Raw genomic sequence first — 25,814 nt, forward strand, 5'->3', positions numbered from 1 at the left:
ATATCAGTATTGGTAACAGCCACGCAGATACAGCAGCCAAGAATGCAGCAGAAGGAGTTTTCCTCCAATTAATATCCCAGGAACATCAAGAACGGATCGATGAACCTCCAAAATACCAGACTGAAGATGAGAAATTGGCTTCCTTGATAAAAGCTAAGAAAAATGAAGAAGGTAATTCCAAAAACCATGTAATGGTTCCCCAGCTAGTAATGAGGAAAACAGTAGAAAATAACCATCAAATCACACAGTGGGGAACAGAAGCCATCATGGATAACTTAAAAACTCAAACTTTAAGCATGTGAATGGGAGTAATGGTGAAAAGAATGGTGAGGAAATGTGAATTATACTTGAAAAATAAAAAAGACCACCCTGTGGAATCATGAGAAGGGGAGACAGCCCAGGACAGCCCAAGACTGCCAGGTAGTCTTTTCCAAACTCCCATAGCAAGCTGGCTACAGGTATTTGTTGTTATTGACTGATACTTTTTGAGGATGATCAGAGGTTTATCCCTATCACACCAACAAAGCAAGGAAAATGGTAAAAGTGTTGCTAAAAGAAATTATACCTAGATTTGAGGTACCAATAGGTATATCGTCAAATAAAGGTTTTGCATTTTGCAGCTGAAATTGTCCAAAATCTAGCAAAAAACATTGAATAGAATGGGATTTACATACTCTATATAGGTCACAGTCCAGTGTAAAGGTGGAAAGGATGAATCAAACCTTGAAATGCAAATCAGTAAAATCTGTCAAGAAGCTGACTTGAAATGGCCTGAGGCCCTACCTCTCATCTTACTTCATGTTAGGAAATGGTGTTCTAAAGAGAAAATAAGCCCTTATGAAATTATCTATGGAAGACAGTCCATTTGTTTGACAGACAAATGGACTAGTCAAGCAGGGAGTGCTCCAGTGGAAAATATCTGTACTGAAAGTGGGTATTACAGATGACAGATGAGTATTTTTAAAGAAACGGGGATAAATACTGGGTGTTAGTTAAAGGCAAAGGATGGTACTGGTTATGTGGAGACTGTTACTATCATGGTGGACCAGAACCTGTACCCTAGGAATAGTAATGCCACAGGTTGCAGTAACAGATCAATTAACATGGAATACTCTCAAAGGTTAAAAGGGAAGAGCCCAATCCATTAGTAGAAAGGCCTGGTAGTTTTCACTCATTCATTAGGTGACTAATTCCTTTCTAGGAATTGCAGAACTAGAAAAAGCTATAGTAAACATCTCAGCAGTTACGGAGCACCTTGAAAATGAAACACTGGATGCTATTATTGCCCTTAAGGAAGAAGTTCAAAGTTTAGTCAGGATAGTACTACAAAACAGAATGGCTTCAGATATGTTATTGGCTGCACAACGAGGGGTTTGTGCAGTAGTAAATATTAGTTGCTGTGTTTATGTGGATCAGAGTGGTAGAATAGAAAGAGACACACATAAAATATGGCACCAAACTAAAATACTGCATAAAGTAATCCAGGATGATGTAAGCTAAAGCTTAACAGACCTTTTACCCAAAATGACTTCCTCACTTCCCAGATTAAATAGGTTAAAGAAGTTATTTGTAGGGACAATGTATATAGTAGCTACATGTATCCTTGCTTGTTCTATGATTAAATGTAGGGGATGTATACCTAAATGTGAAGGATCAAAGGTGGTGAGGATTAAAATATAAACATCATAATCCTCAAAAGAAAAGGAAGGGTTGATACAGGCTGGTTTAGCAATGGGGATCAGTATATTAGTTTAAGGACCAACAAATTAGTTTACCAAAAGGAACCAACAAGTGCTAGTTCTAAAACTTTCCATTTTAACTTTGCTTGGAGTGTGAACTTGTTTTTCTCAAGGATTCTGCTTCACAGGAACACTGGAGTCACAATAACTACTTTTATCTTTGCATCCACCAGGTGCAAGGACTTTCTCCTTGGATTTCACATGTATTGTTTTGAATTAGAGTGCATTAAGATAGAAAATTGCTCATTATGGCTTAACAAGCAATGGACATTTTCTAAATTGGGAAAAAACAGCTAGAGGTCAGCCAGAAGTCACTGTGATGAAGCTGATTATAGGAAAATGGGGTGAAAGTAAGTGGTTGTATGCAACTATGATGCATAGTTGCATACTATGCATGCCCAGAGGGACATATTTATATATATATTTATATATATATATAAATTAATGAGTTCTTGGAAAAGAATGAATATGTATGCCAGTGCATTGCATACGTATGTCTGAACTGTCTTAACTGTTTAAATGTATAATTCTGAGAAAGTATGCTTCATTTGTCAAGTTGCCTAGTATGTATTGTGAGGAATAAAGGAATGCTGCTTTCTAACACCACGTTGGAGTTAGAGAATTTTCTTCCTGGATTTGAGATGACAGAACTAGCACTCAATGATTCCTTTTGTTAAACTAATATATTGGTCCTTAAACTAACATACTCTATTGCTAAACCAGCCTGTATAAAAATTATTATTAAAAATGAGTAGTTTAGACCAGGGAATGTTTTCTGCAACACTACTTACTCTTTTCCTTATTAGCTCTTAATATAAGATTTGATGGCTTAATGATATTCTCCCATTTCCATTGTTCAAGATTGCATGGGACTAGTGATAGCCCAAAGATATTTCAACTCTTTCTCAGTTGGGTTCACAAATTATTCTGAAATAATAATTTTCTGCCAAATGGTGCATGCAAACTGCATGCATTATGTCAGCAGTTTTGTATCCATTCTGACCATTAGCACAGAAATGTTTTATTTCATGATGAGATGCAAAATCGAAACTAATACGTGTACGGCAACACTGTGTGATTAAAGACTGTGCTGGTACTAAAACAGACTAACAAAACATAAATTAAACCTAAATGGCTTGAAAATGCTATGTCTAGATTAGAGAGACCTCAGTTTCTGAGGCAAGGTACACTGTTTGGCGGTACTCAGACTCCTTACTTGAGCTTCTACTGTGCACCTTAGAGAATGCTGGTGGACAACTCTAGGCTCTTCCTCACCTGAGTTTTTCTGAGTTGCCTGAAATACTTCTGTAGACTCACAGTGTCATTTTCTTTTCTTCATCTTCTTCTTTTTTCTTTCCATATATTTATTTTTCTTTAAAAATAAGAAGAAAAGTTAAAAGCAAGAAAACCCACAACAATCCATTGGCAATGAAGCAAATATACTTAATAAGCACCTAACTACACTGTGGCTTTGCGTTACCTTACCTTCCCTGTAGTACCAAAGCTAATGCTACACTCCTTTTTGAAAAATTCCTGGATGCATTATTTTTTAAAATGATGTCTGTACTTCTGAGTACTGTACTGTTCACTGCTATTAATGTTTTCAATGTAGTAATGAAGAATTGATGCATTCCATGCATTCAGTCATTTTCACAGCTGTGTAATTTTGGCTATAAAGATCAACCATACCAAAAGTGCAGCTGGATGTTTCACTTTGTTGTTTCTCCATTTCTATTTGAAGTGATTGCCACAAAGCAACAGACAGGAAGAAAAGAAACAGCAAGAAAAATATTCTAGAGAACTTAAATGATGTTATGAGGGTAATCAACTGCAAAACTAAAGCAATCACAAGCACCTTGCTTTTTGTTATGCATGTTAAACAGAGCAATTCTACTTCAACACATATTATATATAAGAGCAGGAAATCCACACATAAATAAAACAAAAAGTAGTGCAGCTAGGTACCTTGACTCTAAGGTGTTGTTTTGATATTTAGCCTCCATATTAGAAGCCAAACTTGAATTAGAGTTCAGGCTGACTCACCTTACTCTGTGCTGGTGCAGCCTCACCTAGAGCACTGTGTGTGATTTTGGGTGCCACAAAATAAGGACATAAAACCTAAACACCCAAAGGAGGGCTACAAAGATGTCAAAGGTCTGGAGGACAAGACGTATTAGGAACGGCTGAGGCCCCTCGGTGCGCTCAGCGCAGAGCAGAGGAGCTGAGGGGAGGCCTGATGGCGGCTGCAGCTCCTCACAGGGAGCGGAGGGGCAGCGCTGAGCTCTGCTCTGTGTGACAGCGACAGGGCCCGAGGGAACGGCATGGAGCTGCGTCAGGGGAGGGCAGCTAGGGGTCAGGGAAAGGGGCTGCACCACAGGGTCTCAGCATGGAACGAGATGCCCGGGGCTCGGCCCCGAGTGCCAGAGTTGTGGGGGTGTCTGAACAGTGCTCTCAGACATAGGGTTTGATCTCTGGTGGTCCTGTGTGGAGCCCAGAACTGCACATATAAGAGCTCACATCTGAATTACAAAATTCTGAAAGGTGAAATTGTTGTACCTGAACACTGACACTCAAGAATACTGAAAAATTTATTTTCAGGAGCAAGAGATTTTCCCTAGGATTGTTAGAAATCTGGAAAAGGATAAAGCTGTTCTTTCCTTTTCTCTAGGACATACAGGTGTTGTAGTAAAGTTGTTGCTTATTGGAAGGAGATTCAGTAAGTTCCCATGTTGTGATTTTGAAGCACCTACATGGGAATTTTGATTGCATTTTGACTTGAGTACTGAGACGAAGCTCAGACAAAAGAGTTTCATTGAACTTGTTCTTAAAGATATAGAAAAAATTACACAGTCCTTAAAACCTCTTACTTAAGTCTTCTGTCTCCAGTGAATTAAACTTATCATCTCTACCAAAGTACTACTATATATTCATGTTCCAGTGATGCCTCTTGAGTGACTGCAATCACGTCAACTGCATTTTAAAATACAAGACTATAAACATTCACTATGATGCTTGCCTTGTGTGATAAATGTGTTTCTTCATTAACCAGGAGGTAGTAAATATTTCGAGACAAGAACAATCGGGGTGTAGTTAATCTTCTACTGAATGTTGACACAGCTGCCCGAGCAGTATTTCTTTTTAGGAACTAAGAGCAAGGGGGTGTTGCAGCATCAACAGAAGAATAGCTGAAGACCCCAGTAACAACAAATGAGACATGCGCAGAGTATTCCGGAAATACCACGACAGTCATTGGAACCACTTAAAAGAATGGCCCCAATCTTCGGGTGGTGCGGCAATTGGCGGGACGGAGATCCCCCTGTCGCCCAGCGCTGCATTGCCTCCTTACTTTGCTTACTATAATCAATAAAATCTGAACAATTGGAGTCTGTGATGTTTATTGACTAATCTCCCCATAGCACCTTGCACAAAGCTCAAAATCCTGTTTCCTTTGCACACGAGCACTTTCAGGAGGCAGGAAGTAACAGAAAATGGTTTGCTGTTTTAGACTACTGTCTCATCCCACCCTGTGGGTTTTGAGAGAGATCAATCTTTTTCTGTCTCCTGAGTCACGTTACAGATAAGACAATATTATGCAATGGCTACTACTAAGAGTGAAGGAGATAGGAGATACTACTAAGAGTGAAGGAGAAAAGAAGATAAAAGATAGAAACTGGAGAGACAGACAGATAAACAGATATATAAAAACACCGCAAAGCAAAAATGGTTCACCACTTCTCGATCCAGCGATGTCTTGGTAGTGCTGATCTTTGGCAGTGCTGATCTTTGGCAGTGGTGGGTTGTCCGAGGCTATGGCAGTAAGCTGTTGAATAACTATGATGAAAGTACGTACTCTTACTTATAGTCCAGAGTGGTTGGGCCTGCTCTTTTGAATTGACAGCTTCTGGCTTCGGGGGATCCCTGCAGGAACTCTTTTTCCAGTTTTCCACGCCTTGCAAATTTAAATCGGCAGGGAGAGGAGGATTCAAGGAGATGCCAGATTGTATCTTGCCTTCACAGGACACAATGGTATCATCTCCCAATCTCTTGTATCAGGCTGGAAACAAGTCTTCAGCCAGAAAACACTCTTGGGCCCTCCCCTGCAAAGGCAAACAGCTCTAAAGAAATGCTTTCAAATGTAAAACTGTCCACAAAGCGTTTCGATTGTCTCGTGATGATTTGAGACAATGCATTCTTTACCATTCTCGGACAGACAGATACCATCAGCTCCTATGGAAAAAAAATGTAGGAAACACGGGGAAATAAAACAGGTGTTTTTTTGTTTTTTTTTTTTCCCCAAACTAGTACAGTTTACCAACCTCAAATATTTGCCTGTGCTGAGTCAAGCCTGCAAATGTCAAACCGGCATGCAAATAATCAATTCTTTTTTCTTTTAAAAAGGTTTCATTTTAGTTGCCATATATTTTTTAAGAATAATGAAAAAAAAACAACCCTGTATTTTATTTGAATGGTTAGAAACGTACTTTAAATATGTTCTTTCTGTAATCAGTGCACCCTATAAATTGAAGTCACTTTTATTACCTTCCATGACTTTCATAACATCTTCATCTTCCTTCCCTCTGTACCTCTTTATTTCAACAACTTCTACTCTTCCATGCCTAGAGGGAGAGGTAGCGGGTACCTGGATCACTGAGTGTGATTACACAGCTTTAACACACCTAAAAAGAGAAAGCTCCTGGCTTACTAACAGGTCAGACAGAAAGTCAAGTAGATAACTCACATTGAAACCTTAATTTTCAGTAGGATCATTGCATCAGTTTGCATATCTCCTCTTGGCAAACCATTGTCTTCACAAATTTGTTCAAACCTATTTCCCTCCTTCAAACACTGTGCCAGTGTGCTCCTCCTACTCCACCCCTCCTGCTTCCTTCCCTCAACTCCTTCCATTGACCTGGCCTTGTACCCAAGACCTTGCAGGATGGACAGTGAGCAACAGTACCAATAATGTTCTTGCTAAAACACATTAATGACCACAAATCTGTCACAAACAGAGGGGCTGAAAGAACTGATAGCAGAAACCTGGTTCAACAGCTGAAGTCCAATTGAGCACACACCTAAAAAGCAACTTATGACTATGAATCAATTATCTTATTCCTTAAATAGTGAGCAGCCTCAAGGTTACCCCTATGCAGAGATTCCTTATACCTTGATGCCTTGCTGATACAGATCCTCAGTAAGTGACGAATGTTTTACGCTTTGCTAGCCTCACTAAGATCACATTTTAGATAGATTGTAAGCTTTGTTAGCTTCACTAAGATTATAGGTTATTTGTGCACATACAGCCTTATACATAAACTGTTGGTCAAGTCTGGGACTAGGAGTGACAATAAATAACTTATGCCAATCTTGTTCTCTATGACACTGTTCTCTCAAACCAACTACTACATCTTCTGCTGAGTTCTCTACCAGCTAAATAGCATTAGATGCACCCAGTGATTTTGGATGAAGAACTCCCAAATCAATCAGATTATTATTCTGTCAGATTTGCATAAAAACATCTTCTGTTCTGTGTGTTAACAGCTGACAGCATACTATATAACCTGTAGCTTGGACTGCTAAAAGTCTGTATTAAGAATGGACACCAACACAATTTAAGTTTGTGTTTCAACATTTTAATGTGTTGTTTTACAAGTATAAAAGAAAACCTATGTTCTGTGTTCTAGATCTTGCATACTCATTTACATGAACAATCCTTACTGAGCAATCCTTTGTGTGACTCAGGACTACTGAAGTGAATGAAGTTTTTAACATTAGCCCTGTACCTTTTCAGTGACACATACACCTGTAACACTTAAAACAATGGTAGACATCACTAATTCAAACACATATCTTTCCTAGCTAATACAGCTCTTCTCCCAGTGCAGCCACTGAGTGCATTGATAATAACACTATCTAGATTGTCACTACCCTGGAAAAATAAAATGCATTTCCTCACATTATAGGACACTTTAGGAACATGAGCTTGTTTGTAAAATACTGGTCTTAATGCAACAGAACATCTTTGTCTCTCCCTTCAGCAGTGGCAGCACCATAAGCTCAGAACATACACAGAGCAGAGATAAGTCAATCAGCAACTGATGCTGAGGAGACATGAGGCACAGCTAAAGCAATGGCACTCATGTTGATGGAGTGTTTAAACTGCATTTGGCTGGTATGCACAACTATGGCAAAGCCATGTAACAGCAGTATAACCCAAACAATCTTTTTCTCATAATGGTTTAAATATTCAGGCTTCTATGCATGCATTTGAGGACACTGTTATAAAAATAGGAAGTAATATGGCACATTCTCTAAAAACATGTTTACACATTAGCATCCATCATTAGTACGTGGAGTTAAATGGTACCCACTACATACACATACTGAACTCCCAGCTGCATAATTCTGCTACTATTGGCTTACCTGAAGCATAAACATTTCACTAGCTGAGGTTTGTGAAGTTCCCACTCTTTTCAAACGGCAAATTCACAACAGGACCAGTGCTGAAGTCTTATTTAAAGACTTCTGAGCCCTCTTTATAGTTCTGAAGTACCTCTACACGTGAAACCACCAAAGTTTTACATCTTTGTACATCTGTAGATAGGCAATGACTGTAGTTCACTAATCATCATCTATGAATTAGATACTCAGTTCTAGCTAGGAACACCAAAAAATTGCCCGTGTCCTGAATTCTGAAGTTTTGGAAGCAAAGGACCACATTCTCAATTGCTCCTTCAACTCACTATTAAAAAAAATAATAACAATCTGAAATAATTTAGAAAAGTACATGGAAATACTGTACAGTGCCTTTATGTATACAAGTAGAGAGAAGTACTGACATGTTTTCAAGGAATTGCTTCACCATTCTAATGCTTCTCAGAGAGAGAAACCAGAGCAGAGATATTTGGTGCCTTTCCCAAATACGTGAGCTATGTTCCTATGCTAAGCTCACACCAGAAACTCACATTACCACCCACCAATGATTTAATTGCATAACACACATACATACACACATCAAGCAAATTGAAAAAACATAACTCCATTATAAAACAGAAGTAGGAAGACATTTCATTTACAGTGCAATAAACAAAAAAATAAAAACAGCTTAGCTCTTTGCAGTACTTCATGTGAAATCCCATTACAAATGACTTCAGACCCCAACTTGAGGCATTTCTAATAAAATGGTGTTGATCTGATCCCTACCTAAGAACTTCACATTCTCCATGACAGCAGGTTGGAAGTTAAGCTGAGGCACGAGAAGGTACTTTGAGTCATGAATTATTTTCTTTTCAATAGTAATCACAATGTGTCAAGTAAAGAAGAAACTCAAAGTGCTAAGTAACCAAAGTGCAAAATGCTTTCACTTACTCTTTCTAAATACAGCTGTATTGTTTTGTATTTCCACTAAATTGTACTCCTTGGTTATCCACCCACTAAAGTTTCACCAGTGATTTGCAAAATACAGAAACACTTTCATTTGTGGTGATATAGTGCATAGAAGAAAAAGTCAACAATGTCCATTTTCTTTCTTTCAGACTTCAAGCCAGTAGTACTTATGAGGTAAAAGATGCCAGAGGGTTTGCACTACTGATACCAACCCAGCCACAATACAGAGTCAGAAAGGAGTTATCACAAAAGCACCTGCTTCATGTGCTACCAACCGCTCCGACCCCCCCGACAGTCAGAGGAGCATTTGTCTTTTCTAACTTTAGCCATCTGAAATGGAGACAGATAGTCAGATCAGCTGTCAAGACATATGGTTAACACAGAGCAGCAGGTCTTCAGAGAATGATTCATGTCACCTAAGCCAACATTTTCAGAAAGGCTGAATCACTCACTGGAGATATTTCTTGGACAGCCCCTAGCTGACTAGTTCACACTGTTGACCAAACTTGAAGATATCTCAAGCTATGTGAAGTGGACGCCACCCTAATACCAGAGTATCACAGATTCTGAAGTAGTATTTAAGTGATGTCAGTACACCAAGCTGTTCCAGAACATTACGCTTACTGTGTTAAATTTAATTCCCTTAGTAACGAGCAGCAAATATGAAGAGTAAAATAGTGCATAAGCCAGTAACCCCTCTGTCCACTCTCAGTAACAGTCACATTTCAGCGTTAGTGCTAGCTAATTAGCTGTTTTCTTGGCAATCCAGGCTACTGTGAATTGTAGAAGTCAAATTCTTATGCCACAGAGAGAAGCACTATTTTATCACATTGTCTAGAGTGTAGTCTGCAATTCAACCAAAGCAGACCACAGCTATAGTCAGTTTAAAGTCAAAGACTATGCTCTGTGTCTGTGTGAGGGTGACATGCCATAATGACATCCTTTCTGAAATGAAACGCGTTTCCTTCCATCCTCAGATTTCCTGAGTAAGATGAGAATCAGGCTAGATGTTAAAGGATGTCTTCTATAATGATTTTAAAATAGGCACAGGATAATAAACCTATGTGCAAAAATAAAAATCTGAAACAGAAGTCTACAAACAATGACTGCTCTCTATGTCCATACACAGACAGTCAGGTGCACATACCCAAACTCACAGTTTTCCACAAAGGTAGGCTTGTCACTTGTCATGCAGTGTACACCTGCAAGAAAGAAATCCCATCCACAAGACACAATATCCATGAGGCCCAACATTCCCAGCAGCTGATCTGCCACATTCCAAAGGCACAGACTTGCTTCCAGTTGAACTAGGCATTGGAAGAAACACTTTGATGAGGATTCCCATTTGGAGAATCTATTGTCTTGTTACTGCTCTGTGACTCATCAGCATTTTCAGATGATTTCAAATCCGCTTTGTCTGTCAGGGTGGAGGATTTGGGAGACTTGCAAATAAAGCAGAACATGAAACAGGACAGCAAACCTTCGGTAATGCTGGATGAGAACAGTTTTTTGCATGGGTGGCAGAATTGGTAGAACACCAACATGAAGAGGATAGCCATACAGTAAGCTATCAGGAGCTGCAAGACCAACAACGGGGCGCAGACATATAAGTAGATATCAGTTTTATAGATGTACCACATCAGCAGGAGGAATGCATTCTCGATGAATCTCAGCATATAATACACAGTCAATCGGTACCAATTTTGGGATTTGTTAATTAAGTCAGGATCATTGAGCTTCACCTGCACTGCCGACCAGCAGAACATATTAATGCCTGCATACAAGAAGGTAAGAAGGCACAAGACAATAGTAGTGCCAACCCTGCTCAGTGCCTTCTCTATGTTCTCAGGAAATGGGGACTTGCTTTGCCAGAAGAGAATCCATGGATAAAAGAAAAAACCAAAGAAATTCACTAGCACAACAGGGAGAGTCCAGATCTGAAGGACTGAGCTGAAAAGGACCAACACTGTAACACGTGTAGCAATCTCAAAGCTTCTCCACATGAATATGCAGAGGTAGGCAGCTGGTTTCACACTGACATCATAATCATCGTATTTAATCTTAATAGCCAAGATGTTGCAGCGTAAGGCGCCATATACAATTGACAGAAGAGAAAGGACCATAAAAATACCTACGGAGAGAAAAGACAAACCAGAATGATCAGTCCTGCAGAAGACATTGCATCACCATACTGCACAGACGTTGTCTTCACGGCACTTCTGGGGATTCCCAGTAGGGTATAATGCAGAAAAAAACATATCCATTCTGTGTATCCATTTCTGGGTTTTTACTCTAATTCTACCTCCAACTTTGGTCCTCACTTACTACTTTTCCAAGCAGATAAAAGACAGGATGCACAGAAGAATCACAAGCATCTCCCCACCACCAGCCCAGGACTGTCTGTACCTGTACTGTCCTTGGCAATTATACAGCTCCGTTGCAAAACAGGAGAATGATTCTGACCTAAGTAAGATATGGATGTACAGACCCTGGACATACAGAGTAAACAGAGAAGTATCTCAGTGTTCAGAAGTGCTAGCTATACTTGGTTTTGTCAGTATTTGCATGCTTCCTTCACAGTTTTTAACAATATGCTGAATAGCTGATTTAGGGGACCAATTTTAAGCGCCTTCATTCAATACTTTCAGTTTCGAACTTTGCACTGTTTGCATGCAAGAAGCACTTCAAATGCAAATCACACAAGACAGTAAAAATGATTTTCTTGTTCTTTTAGAGTTTGAATGAAAGTAACCAAGCTAAATGGTCTCACTACAGAGCATTGTATTGCATCAGATAAAACAAGATAAACAGAATTGGCACTTCTTGATTATGTCAATTACTTCTGTAATGTTTAACAACTAGTGCTTGCCACAGCCTTCAGGTAGTTTTTGTCATTATCCAACACATGAACTGGATTTCCTACTTTGCTATAGCTATTTAACTGTGACTATCTGTTTTTCTTCTAATTAAAATTACTGATTTCTGACCATGAGTTTGAAAGAAACCAGTGTATTTAGGGATCTCTGATAACTTTTCACATGATTTTCTCTATCCTTTTAGCTAACCTCTCTCCCATGCATATCATCAAATACTTTGAATTACTTTGGAGAAGAAATTAATTACTCCTTCACATCTGAATTTTAAATAGCACTCAGCAAACTGGAAAAAAAGCCACTTTATATTGTGATTTTGTACGTACCTTATGTTCTCTGAAAATGGTAATGCATTTGCATGTTTCACACCTGCATTTTTAATTTGCATTTTTAAACATCTCTCTTATAGCAGTACAGTTGAGCTGAGATTTTTTAAGCTTTATGCTTCAGAAAACATCATTGTCTAAAAGCAAAAGAGCAATCAAATGGAGCCAAGAATACCACTATGGCCAAAGCCACTTGTGTGGCTCCTTTCAACACCTTCCCTCTATTTCTGTGTTCGTTTGAGAGCTGTGAGAGAACAAATAACCTCTATGAGCTAATTAACCAAGAGAATGCTCTCAGAATTTAAAAACCAAAGCACACAAAACAAGCAAACCACATAAACACACACATCTACTGGAGAAAGCATGCTTCTGTCCTGGAACTCAGCTTGTCTTCTGCTTTGCTAAGATGATAAATCTTACTACCTGATTTCATTTTACGGATGAATCTCAATCAATCTCAAACTTGCCATATTAACTCAAGCCTTTGAAAAAGGCACTTTTCAATGATACAAACCAGCCCATGCTTATTGTGGTTTAATACTACCACTAGTTCAAACATTGCTTCTAAATCCTGTGATAAAAACAGCTGGAGGCAACCACAAAGGGAAATACCAAAGAGTGACAATATTGTAGCTTTTACTTGTCATGAGCAAACAAGAAGTATCATTTCATAAAGGAAAGTAGCTTCCTCTGGAACAATCCAAAGTCCTCTAACAGCTCCTGTAAACATACCATTGCTCTTCTTTCTGCCTACTCCCAGAAAGTGATACTTCTCTCACGGGTCAGAGGTGTGCAGTTCCAGAATCACTCCAGAAACACTTTGCTGTTGCTATCTTGAATCTTTTCAAGACCTGGTCTTTTCCTCACCTCAGAAGTTGGTAAGATGGTGATTTCTCCTCTAGGTGAGCCACATCACAAATATAATATTACTATTATCTTACATTCATAAGAATGATATGATTCAGATAAGTGTCTTAGGCTACTTTATACTGTAATTTTCTAAACAGCTGTTCAGAATCTGAAAAATACGGGAACTTTCTTACCTAGTGCAAAACATGTGGATATCAAAACCTGTTCCTTCAGATACGACTTCAACACTTAAAAACTATTAATAATCAAAAACACTTGAAACATGTTCAAACAATGAAAAATGTACTCTGTTGTCAGAGCTTCATGAACTAAAGAAAAGCCACTGGGGAAGTATCTTAAGATATATGGCAAGACCACCCAGAAAGCACAATTCATGCCTGTTAGGAAAGTGATACTATAAAGGGTAGCATGTTGAAAAAAAAACATATAAACAAAACCTCTTTTCTTGGAGACAACAGACACTGCTACAATTAAAGGTGTTTTTTTTTTTAATCAGCTGAATAATTTCATTTTTAAATGGGAGGAAATTCGCCTCTTGAGAGTATCAGTGTGAATAACATCTATGCACTTCATGCTAAACAGTTACTGAGGCTTTATTTTCATAGTTTTTATCAGAAACTTTCAGACTTTATTTTACTTTAGCAACTGTCTTCACTCCTCATCTTACATTCTTGGCAGACAAAGAAATGACAATTCTGAAGAATGTCAGACACTTGTACGTATCTGACCATCCAGAGAAATTCATGTATGCCATGAATGAGAAAGACATAGCATTGACAAAGGTTTAGCTAAAGGACTGGCTGTGGTTTAATGTGGCAGGTGACTCAGCAACCACACAGTCCTTTGCTTGCTGCCCCCCCTTGCCAGTGGGATGGGGGAGAAAATCAGAAATGAAAAAACTATAGAGATAGAACTATTTACTAGAGAAAAAAGGATAATAGTTAGGTTATATATATATAAATGTGGATACATATATATATCTGAATGCATATAAAAAGTGATTTTTATCATTTTTTATAGTGATTGCACAAGTGATTGCACAAGCAATTGATCACTACCCCTTGACCGAAGCACAGCTGGCCCCCCAGCAGTGGAAAAGAGGCAGATGAATTCCAACCCTCTTCAGAACTCCTTCCACATGATATCCTGTGGTATGGAATATCCCTTTGGCCAGTTTAAGTCAGCTGTCCTGATTCTGTTCCCTTCCAAGCTGCTTTGGCTCTTTGGCGTGAACGGCCTTGGCTCTGTACAGCACTGCTTAGCAGCAACTATAAACATCAGACTGTTATCAACATTGTTTATCTCCTAGAACCAAAACACAGCATCATACCAGACAGTCTAAAGAAAACAATTCTGTCCCAGATGAAACTGAGACACCCACCAAAATATGAAGGTGGTAACAACAGCTCTACCTACTTCTGGCAGCCGTGATCTCCTGCTGCAGGACGCAGATGTAGAGCTGGAGTGTGAGCTGTGGTGCTGAGCCAAGGAATGCCTGGATCACAGAGGCCCTGCTGAATGCAGACCTGTGGGTACACAGCTTGCCTTCAGCCTGGCCCACTTCCTTCTCAACTTCTTCTGAGTACCCATCCTTGGGCATCTGCCTCTTCTTTGTGATGCTGACATAGGGCTCTTCAACTCTGCCGGCATGGAAGTAAATGTAAAAGACTTCCACGCACCTATAAGCAAGTTAGTAAATAGAGTAACAGGAAAACAGGAATTAAAGCATAAGTCTTCTCACCAGTTAGTATTTTAAGCCATGACATACTAAGCCATTAAGTCATCTTTTTTTTTTTTTTTTAAACAGAACAAACCACATTTTCTCCTTTTGGTATACTTGCAGTAAGACAGATTTTGATGCAGACGCAAAACATGAACTACTGTGACGAGAGGACAAGAATCTGGGAATGCCCTCTGAGCTGCTAGCAGGAATACTTGAGAATGAGAGGTTTGGCTGCCTCCTCTGAGCCACCCTTGCCTCCTGCTGTCCTATTAAAGTTCTTGGACTACTCATCCCCAGTGTTCACAACTTCCCAATACAGCATTCAAGCAGAAGGTGTTTCTTCAGATTCTCACGTTTTCCAGTGTTAAGTATACAGCTGTGACCAATAAAACTCCTTCTCGTATCTTTGCCCCAAGCAGAACATCTCAAGAAACTGGAGGGAGGCTCAGAGTACAAGTGGGTACAAACACCGCAAACACAGTTGGACTCAAACCTTGCTTTACCAAGCAGTGGTTCCAAAAAAGAGCCAACAAGCAATAGCAGCAGTAATGAGAACAAGCAATTTAGCATCTCACAACTCATATTAGCCTATTTTAAGAAGACACATAAATAGGAGCTTTATTCCTTATGTTTCCTTAGATTTACTACGACATTTAAGGAACATAAATGCCAGTACTGCAAGAATATTCCAAGAAGATGCAGTGTTTCCAGTTGCTGCGTCTCCTTGCTCTTTAAATACAGGTGAACCAAACCCCCTTGATTACATAATGCCACACATTAATTTTCAAGGAAAGAAAGTACCAGTGCATACATTCCTCTTTATAGTTTTATAGTTATATAGTTTTAACATGGTTTTATTACGTGCTGCCTCTACCCACATATGGAGAATAATCCATATGTTAGGGGGAGGATGGAAAAGGGCTAAAAGGACCAGCATCAGCAAGTGTTATTGCAGTGAGGGAAATTAGTCAACCTGAGTTCTAAACAAGACAATACAGCCTCAGACAGATTTCTGAAGGTCTCCGAAATTGTCTTCCAATGACCATTTTCAGACCTGGAAAAATTTTACAGACACAATTCTAAGAGAGTTTTGTGATATGGAAGTGTCAAAGATGGGCTTCAGCAACAAGCAGGATCTGAAGCACTCAGGGGAACAGTCAACATTATCAAAGGAGTAGTAACAAGCAAGTATATAATAAGGTATAGGCAAAGAAAGGGAAAAGAAATGCTCTGTTTTTGCATAGGTTCCTGAAGATATGGGTCTGTGGTGAAGTGGAGAAGTGGTATTAAAAAAATATTGAATTTTGAATATTGAAAAAAAAGAAAATCTCCCAAACACAATGTGGGCAGAACATATTTTGTCTTTTATGCCTAACACTTACAGACTTCAAAATTAGAAAGAATGGATGCATGAGCTGCACAGCTAATGAAGGCTGGCTTATGCTGAAGATCTTTCCCAGCTGAGAGAGAACCTCAAGTGAGAGGAAACCTCATCTGTGAGGACACCCTGTGGCTTCACTTCTGGTCACAGCTCCTCCCATGGCTGGACACATATGTCATCTTCTTTCTTTCCAACATGCCTTACTGAGGTTCATCAACTCCACCTGGTTGCCTTCAAAGATAATAGCTGCTGGAATACGGTATCTGAGCCTTCTGTAGGACACATTAAACCCAAGAGTTTTTGTAAAATATAAATAGAAAATAAGCTTTATTTGAAGTATCTCACAATTACAAAGCATGGAGTTATGCTTGCCTGAGACTATTACTTTCAACTTCTTTTTTTTTTTTCATTTTTTCTCCCCAAGAACAATTGCCAATTCAGCATCTATGACAGCACACAGACTGAACTGAAAAGCAGCCCTAATAAAAATTCATTTTCCCCCCTTAATGGGTCACTAGCAAGTTTCAGCTATTCCAGATGGAGGGCAGCTTCAGTGCCCTGTAGTACTGTCCTCGATTCACTGAGCTTCAGCTGCTATCATCACTAAAGCCATGTGAAGGGCCTGATGCACTGGAGCCTTCATTCACAGTGATGACTTTCTATTGTCCCCTTGTTAAACTTTCAGTCCCTGCCAGCTTTGTTCCACGTGAAAGAATCAGTACAGCCAAAAGTAAAGTGTGACAAATTAATAAAGCACAACAGCTTATGAACTCAATGCAGATTCTGAAAACAACAAATTGATTCTGTTCCGAAAGAAAGATCCCAAACATTTATATCTCACTTAGTATTCACAGCCATCTATTCATCCACAGTTTGAAGCTATTACAGAAAATGAGATCTCAGCATCAGCCTCTGAACTCTTGCAGTGCATGACTGGAAGCGAGACACAGTCTAGGGACCCATCAGATATGCAGTAATCCCATAAAAGAGGTGATAAGATTCACAGGACTAGTGACTATAGTAAATACTATCATCAACATAAAAATGGGTTTTGGAGCAAGCACATGATTTTTATTTATTAGCTAGGTATTAAGTAGCTGTACACTGAGTTCCATGTGTGTGATGGGAAATTTTATGCCCATGTAAAAAAGCAGACATTTCCAGTACAGTGTGAAATAAATGGTCTGACCAGCATACCTTACAGACAGAGGGGACTTATAACTGAACAATGGAGCAATAAAAATGACATGCACAAGGACTCAAATTACCTAAGCAGTGATGCTCATCTTCTCCTGAGCACTAACCACCCTACACAGGAGTGTTTCTGGAGGTCATGCTTTTTTGGGGTCAATGACAGACACATTCAAGACTCCAGATTGTGCTACAGCCAAAGCAACTGCTTAGAGGTCTCCTTCAGAATGAGGAACTCCAGAGGAGACCCAATTGCTCATTGTTCATTGCTGCTCAGGAGGAAAATGAATGGGAGATCCCAAGTTATGCAGAAACTATCCCTCCAAGTCAGGGATGCTTAGGGCCTTCCAAAAGGCACTCATTCATGGCAGAAGGCACTGAACTGGAAAGCTTCTCTGGATGCAAAGCAATGAAAGCCAAGGGCTCAGAAGGAGCTAAAATTACTTCAATGTAAGAAAAAAAAATAAAATTACTCTTAACCAAAAGTTAAGAGGTGAGAAAAAGATGTGCTGCTTTCTCTCCTGCTGCCAGATCTTGGCAGAAGGAACAGCTAAACTTTTTCAAGGACACTGATGGTGTCTGCAAAGAGTGATTCAGCAGCAACACATTCATCTTCCACACAGTCTGTAGGAGGAATGATCCCGTCCTTATATGCCTGCTGAGAACGAGCACCTCATTCCCTCTTTGAATCGTGGATGTGTGGGATTTCAATACAGGCAAAATAATGGTGGTATGAAGAGTGTGCAATGAAGATATGGAACTCCCCACCTTTAACAAGTGCTGTAAGAGCAAACATCCATTTGAGAGGTCTATCCAGGTGTGCTCACAACCATTGTACAAAAGGGTTTCTCTTATAACTCCGTTTCTAACAAATTCATTTTCTTTAGTTAGGTGTGCAAAGACTTATTGCTCCTACAGAATTACTTATCTGTGTCAGATAAAGCTCTGCTCCTCACTCATGATCCTACCTTCCATTGCACTGACTCATCACATCCTGGACACCTAATGCATCTGCTCAAGAATAAAGAAAAAAAAACAACAAACAACCTGTAGAGACTCTAAGCATATTCACCCCATCTGGAAGAGGGAGATGCATCAACAGTTGTGAAGTTTAGAGCTAGCTGGCTTTCCTAAAGTCCTAGGAAGTAGAAAGTCCTACACAGAACAGAGTTAAAAAACTCTAGACCTGTGCTATTCTGAGCTATCAAGCAGGACACAGAACACCCATAAGGGATAACATTTTGCACACACATGAAGCATTATCAGTACTTATTTAATTCCAGACTGCTGAATTAGGTGCCCAAAACATTAATGACTGACAATTCCATCCCACCAGCAGTTTTTTACATTATTTTCTTTATTCTTTATTTTCCTGTAGCTCCAGAATCTAACTTTGGTCATACAATCTCCTCTGGCAGTGTTATAAACCTCCTCCTTCTTCTTTGCTGCTGTCCACATGGTACGTATGCATGTCATTCTGCTTCTCCTTATGTCTTTAGAAATGAGGTCTGATCCCATCAAAAGTCTGCTGTGTATATCCTCATCCCATTAAACTCTGGGGAAAACAGTCATCAGTGTTTTATATATGGATCTGTTTCATATTTGCTTTTAATTTGTTTTCTCCACAAGAGAAGTTCATTTGGCAGACAGAACCAGCTCCTAATTGCATGCTCCTTGTGAGCAGGACTCTCTACTCAGCTAACAAAGCACTTCAAGACACCAGAAATCACTTAGCTTTCCTATTCCTTTTCCTCAGAAGGAGGCACCACCAAGCTAACACTAGCCTCTCATCAACATGTCACTCTAGTACTGTCTTTAGAAAGTCAGATAGTAAGAAATAACAACATCCAGCTGACTCAAGGTGTAATAGCACCAACATTGTCAGCCCTGACTGCTCATGCTCACTTGCTAAAAATCTGCATTCTGTAGTTCATCTCCTTACCTATCAATGACTCGCTGAATAGAAAAGGGCAGACAAGTCTTTTCACAAAGAGTTCTTTAAACAAAATCCTAAGTGTGGATCAATATATAAGCAAAAATACATCCAGTTATTATTTACCAGAATTGCTGAAACACTTGAAATCTTGAGACATCATTTGTGCTCTAGGTGCTGTCCAAATGAGCTCAGAACAGAGACAGCCCCTGGCCCAGGAGAAGCCAGCAGTGAGCCAAAAAACTCATCACAATCTTTTCTGAGGAAAAGAAAAACGTATTTAATCTCTAATTGATATTGGCCATTACTTGAAATCAACTGCTGTGTTGTAATTTATTTTATATAGTAAAAGAAACTCTTCTGGCAAGAGAAATTATCCAAAGATTTTCTAAGCATCCAGGAGCATTACAGCATTCCAAGCTGAAACACAGCTAGACTCCTTCCCAGTGCCTACAAATCTGCTGTCACCTTGCTGCAGCCAACTACTGCAAGTAATCTTTCTGGCTCTGGAGACAAGAGTGCAGGCACAGAGGTTATTGGGAACTACAGTCTACAAATTGCTCTGGCTTTATAGAGAAACTGTTTCTCTTGGGGAGTGGAAGAAAGAATTCCAAAAGGGCAAGCAAATAGTTCAGGTGCAGCAAGTGTACTCTCCAGGAAGAGTGAAGTGCCCTAATTTCAGTGCAGGACAGCGAGTTCCTGCAGAACAGGTGGAGTGTGGGTGTCTGGGGAAGGTGGTGGCACATAAGAAGGTTTCATAAGAGGATGTGTTTTTTTTCCCCAGTCATACAGAGGATTCAAAATAATCTGGACCATTTGGCTTGCTAAACTAAATATGCTCTCTCTCCTACCATGATACTCTCATACTGTTTTCCAAATTTTTTCCCCCTAAAAATTAAATTGAAATGGAGAAAGATGTGTGACTTTAAAGATTATGAAGAAATCACACACATACACAGGTTATCTATAAACCAATGCATTGCTGTCTGTATTTGAGTCTGAACAGAAAACCATTAAACAACTCATATCATCTCACAAATCCAAGAGAGATGGTTAAAAAGCTAATGTGAGCTATTTAAAGCCTGCCAAAACAGGCTGCTCTCTATTGAATTATACCATCTTGCACATCCTCCAGGCTATTTAACATTTCCTCCTGATGCTGCAAACGGCCAGAGCCTGGACAGTTCTACTGTTCATGGGCCCTATCTGAATTAATTTAACCCAGCACTCCCTAAAAGGATGCCGAGCTGTGGCAGTGAGGTGCAGGATTCCTGCTAACAAAGGATCAAATGCAGAGGACAGTGTGAGGCTTCATGCTGGGGACCCCTAGAGACTACTGGGTGTAAGTAGCTCCGAGAAGAAAAGAAAAAACAAAAACAACCAAATCAACATTGGGTAGACACATAAACCAAAAGTCCTTCTGAAACAAGGCAGCAGGTGACTAACAGTAGGGCTCTTCCATTCAAAGTATCACAGATGGGACAAAAAGGCCGCAGGGACATTGTTTCTCTTCAGCTCACAATGGTAAAAGCCATACTGATACCGATAATGCAGCCAAATGCTTTCCTTTTAGCTATTCCCTCTGCTTGCATTCCAGCCCACACAGGACTGAAAGCCTACTGCTCAAATCAGGGAAAGGTGATGTTTTATATGCTGAAAACATGTCAGCATTCCCAGCCCAGACATTTGTTTCCTCTTCTGACACACAACAGCATTTTGTTGCAGGAGATAAGATGAGAAAGAGGAAAAAAAGACCTTTACTGTCCTCTCAGACCAAGGACTTCAACTTCCCATGCTTTTGTGCTGTATACAAGTAGATGCATTTCTCTGAAGCTACGTTGCTCCAAGAGAAGTTCAAGTTGGATATTGGGAACAATTTCTTCTCAGAAAGAGTGGTGAGGCAGTGGCACAGGCTGCTCAGGGAGGTGGTGGAGTCACTGTCCCTGGAGGTGTTGAAGAACTGTGTGGATGTGGCACTGAGAGATGTGGGCAGTGGGCATGCTGGGGTTGGGCCAACACTGGACTACGTGATCTTAGAGGTCTTTTCCAACCTTAATGATTCTATGATTCTAAATCAGGCTGTTTCCTATCAAACTCTTCCTTTAATTTGTACAGTTCTTTAGCAAGAAGAAAGCTTGTCAAGTGACATGATCATTCTGCCCTCTGTTTATTAATCATTACTCCAGCTATCCTGGGTCTAGAGAGACAGGCTAACATTTCACCCTATACTGCATTTATGCTGCTGGGAAACAGTGACCCAGGAACACTGCAACACTTCTGGAACACCTCCAAGCCTTCTAGAGATCACTGCGGTAAAGGAAAACAAAAAATGTTTTTACAAATCTATTAACTGTATGAGAAGGGCTAAGGAGAATCTCCTGTCCTGTTTAACATCTTTATTAATGATCTGCTTGATGGGACTGAGTGCACCCTCAGTAAATCCGCAGGTGACACCAAGTTGGAGGGAGGCCCAAGTTGGATAGGATGGCCCTTCAGAGGGATCTGGGCAGGCTGGTTTGATGGGCTGAGGCCAATGAGATGAAGTTCAACTAGACCAAGTGCTGATTCCTGTACTTTGGCCACCATAACCCCAGGCAACACTACCGGCATGGGGCAGAGTGGCTGGAAAGCTGCATGGAGGAAAAGGATATGGGGGCTGTTGGTCAATGCTCAGCTGAACGTGAACCAGTGGTGTGCCCAGGCCAATGGCATCCTTCTGATACTTGTTTGTATCAGAAATAGTGCAGTCAGCAGGAGCAGAGAGATGATCGTCACCCTGTTCTCAGCACTGGTGAGGCTGCACCTCGAGTGCTATATTCAGTTTTGGACTCCTCACTACAAGAAAAACATCAAGGCCCTGGAGTGTGTCCAGAGATGGACAATGAAGTTGATGTGGGATTTTATGGGGAGCAGCTGAAAGAACTGGGATTGTTCAGTCTGGAGAAGAGAAGGCTCAGGGGAGACCTTAACATCTCAGTATCTGCCTAAAAGAAGGTTGCGGCGAGGTGAGGGCCAAGTGAGGTTCAGGTTGGATATCAGGAACTATTTCTTTTCAGGAAGAATGGGAAGGCACTGGAGCAGGCTGCCCAAGGAGGTGGTTGGAGTCACTGTCCCTGGAGGTATTTAAAGAAAGGATATAGATGTAGTACTTGGAGACATGGTTTAGTGGGCAATATTGGTGGCAGGTGGATGACAGTACTAGACGATCTTGGAGGTCAATCATTAAGGTCAACCTTAATGATTCTTTGAATGGAAGCAAAAAAATCCTGGAGAAGGAGCGATGCTGGTGACTCATATGCACTGCAGCCCACATGAAAATGAGAGGCTTCCAGATGCCCATTGTATTTACACTAATGACTGCATCTGGGAGTTCACTGACACAGCAGAAAACATTTTCTACGAAAGATAAGGCTTGTGTTGACAACAGATAAACTTGCCATTGAAAGGAAATGGAAAGTGAAATCAGGCTTGGTTAAGGCTGAGACAGAGGTCTATGACTTTTCCAGAGAGCTAGAAAGAAAATTTTCTGATTTGTTGCTGCAGGCTCTTTATTTCCTTCTTCACATCTCACAGCTCAACAAGAAATTCATTTGTTCCAGTCTTGACCTCAAGTAACTATTTTAGAAGAACAAAAATCACTAGCAGCCCCTTTGTTTAACTGGTTGTTTTCTCTTTGGTTCCACTCCTGTTTTCCAAAAAACATGCAAGTATTTTGTTGCTCCTAGCTCTTGGAAAACCAGAGCTCTTAGAGAATGTAGTTCATAAACAAGATAGAACCAAGTCCATAACTCAGCAATCTCGTCAAAACATAAGCAAAAACAAACCACGAGGGTTACAGAGGAATTTGATGTTTTTGTGAAGTATCAGATGTTCTGTAATGTCCAGGCTGCTTGCCTTCATTTCAATCGCAGAATCATTAAGGTTGGAAAAGACCTCTAAGATCACCCAGCCCAAGCAGCAGCCCATCACACCATGCCCACTGCCCACGTCCCTCAGTGCCACATCCACACGGTTCTTGAACACCTCCAGGGATGGTGACTCCACCACCTCCCTGAGCAGCCTGTGCCACTGCCTCACCACTCTTTCTGAGAAGGGACTGTTGTCAGTACCCAGCCAGAACCTCCCTGGCACAACTCAAGGCCATCACCTTTTGTCCTATCACTAGTTAGATGGGAAAAGTTAGTTTGAGCTTAACATATCTTCCATCAACACACTGTTGAGGAGTTTCAAAAAGTTGGACATCTCTCCTAATATATATATATATATATATATATGCTTATTTCTCTTTTCAAGATTTGAACATAAATTTAAAATGAAAGCCTATAGCAAACAATTTGTCACAGGTTTGCATCAGCTTTGCAATTTTTCACCTGACGCTTTTTCCCCTTACTTTGCAATTTTTTGTCTGACATTTTTTTTCCCTAAGGATCTTTTCCATCACAAGTTGAACTTACGTTGAAAATATTCCAAAAGCCATTTGGGGCAAAAAACTCTCTTTCCGGAAAAGCATTTTTGGTACTTCCAGCACACACAGAGAAGCTCCTCGCTATCCCTGTTTTTGCAATAGAGGCTGAGGGAAGAAATCTTTTCTCTCTTGGAAATAACATTGGAGCATGCAGATAGGGATAACACAGCAACGAACAAACACAACCATCGGACAGCTTACCTCATTTGCAACAAAGACATATGGACAAGAAATAAACGCAATATACAACAGAAAGAAGGGCAGAAAGGAGGGGAAGAAAGAAGGGAAGAAAGAAGGAAGGAGCACACCATGAGGCTCTGTGGGGAGGAGCTGCCACCAGCCTCTCGGAAGGCACTTAACCTATTTTTCCCACTGCTGTTTACTGAAGATCAGCAACACCGCGCCCCTCTGCCTCAGGACGTTAAGAGCAGAAATAAGGAAAATGCACACGCACACATCTGCATCCCCGGGCAGACGCGGCCGCGGGGCACTCACCGACCTGACGAGCGGCCCCAATTGCAGCAGGTGCAGCAGCAGCACCAGCGGCCGGTCGCGGCTCACGTCGCGGTGGATGAAGACCAGGCTGAGCTGCACCAGCGCGCAGGGCAGCAGGGCGAAGAGCAGCGTCAGCCACTGCCACATGCGGTCCCCCGCCGCCCGGTACGCGCCGCTCAGGCACAGCGCGGTCGCCGTCTCGGCCACGAAGAGGACGAGGGAGATGAGGACGGAACCCGGGAATTTCATCGCCGCCGCAGCCGCCTCACGCCCCGCAGCCCGGCGCGCCCACCCGAGTGCCGGCGGCGCCCGCAAGAGGGAGCGGCGGCGCCCTCAAACCCGCCTGCAGCCGTAGGGGGGCGGGGGCCGCCGAGGCGCGGCCTGGCCCTGCGCGCTGGGCTGTGGCGGAAGGCGGGAGCCCGCGAGTCCGCGGAGACTTCTCTTCATCCGAGCCCACCTAGGTGAGCAGGAGGGCAGGAGACGCCTTTGCAGTGTATCACCCTGAATCTGAGTCTCTGGCACTACACGAAGCTGGCCAGTCCCGCTGGGCTGGCAGATGGTGCCCGCGCCGGTGTTCAGTCACTGCCACTTCCCTCTGCCTCTCCGTGCAGGCTCTTGGTTCGCGCCCAGCCGGCTCTGGTGCCTCCCTCACAGGTCCTGCATCTCCGCCTGCTCACAGGGAACTGCAGATCTGCCAGAGACCTGGGAACTAGCAGTACATAGGAAAGGCAAAATACGGAGTCTGAGATGCTACTAGCTTATTAAGGAGAGAACGCTGATAGCTACGTGCGTGTGCCAGCTAATATTCCTTAATGCTACTGAGGTTGTCCTCGGATTTACTGAAAAAGTGCCAATGTAATCGCTGGTGGGGATGTTTCTTGAACTGCCTTTGCACAGGCAACTGTGGACCCCCATCACTCACCTCTGCTGATGAGCTCAACTGATGTCAGCAGAGGAACCTTGTTAGGGGTGAGCCTGGGTGATTCATAGGCTGATCCAAGGGATGGAAAAACTCCCCTGTGAGATCAGGCTGAGGGAGCTGGGGCTGTTCAGCCTGGAGAAGGCTCTGGGAAGACCTGAGGGCGGCCTGTCAGTATCAAAGGGGGGCTGTAAGAAAGAAGGGGACAGACTAGTTAGCAGGGTCTGTCGTGATAGGACATGGGGTTTCAAACTAGGAAAGGGGAGATTTAGATTGGATGTATGGAAGAAGTTTTTTACAATACTGGTGGTGAGGCACTGGCACAGGTTGCCCAGAGAGGCGGTGAATTGCCCCGTCCCTGGAGATGCCCAAGGTCAGGCTGGACGGGGCTCTGAGCAGCCTGATGTAGCTGTAGGTGTCCCTGTTCATTGCAGGGGAGTTGGGCCAGATGGTTTCTAAGGGTTGTTTGGAACTCAGACAGTTCAGTGATTGTATAATTTAAATGCTCTAATGTTC

At 41.4% G+C, this 25,814-nt stretch overlaps 2 protein-coding genes across 2 annotated transcripts in view; both read right to left on the bottom strand.

The window, feature by feature from the left end:
- Positions 1-4,076, bottom strand: part of LOC125692643 (cytochrome b-245 heavy chain) — a 28,734-nt gene extending 24,658 nt beyond the window's left edge. The window contains exon 1 of the mRNA XM_048943412.1: positions 3,015-4,076. The gene's annotated coding sequence lies outside the window, so the exon portion shown is untranslated. The remainder of the gene's footprint in view (positions 1-3,014) is intronic.
- Positions 4,077-4,818: 742 nt separating this feature from the next.
- Positions 4,819-24,680, bottom strand: XK (X-linked Kx blood group). The gene is made up of 3 exons (XM_048943442.1): positions 24,384-24,680; positions 14,608-14,870; positions 4,819-11,253 (listed from the first exon to the last, which is right to left on the bottom strand). The coding sequence occupies exons 1-3, from the start codon at positions 24,626-24,628 to the stop codon at positions 10,430-10,432; spliced, it is 1,332 nt and encodes a 443-aa protein (XP_048799399.1). The 5' UTR covers positions 24,629-24,680; the 3' UTR covers positions 4,819-10,429.
- Positions 24,681-25,814: the final 1,134 nt, after the last annotated feature.

This window comes from Lagopus muta, chromosome 1 (genome assembly GCF_023343835.1).
Source record: "Lagopus muta isolate bLagMut1 chromosome 1, bLagMut1 primary, whole genome shotgun sequence".
In the NCBI taxonomy this organism is placed as follows: Eukaryota; Metazoa; Chordata; class Aves; order Galliformes; family Phasianidae; genus Lagopus; species Lagopus muta.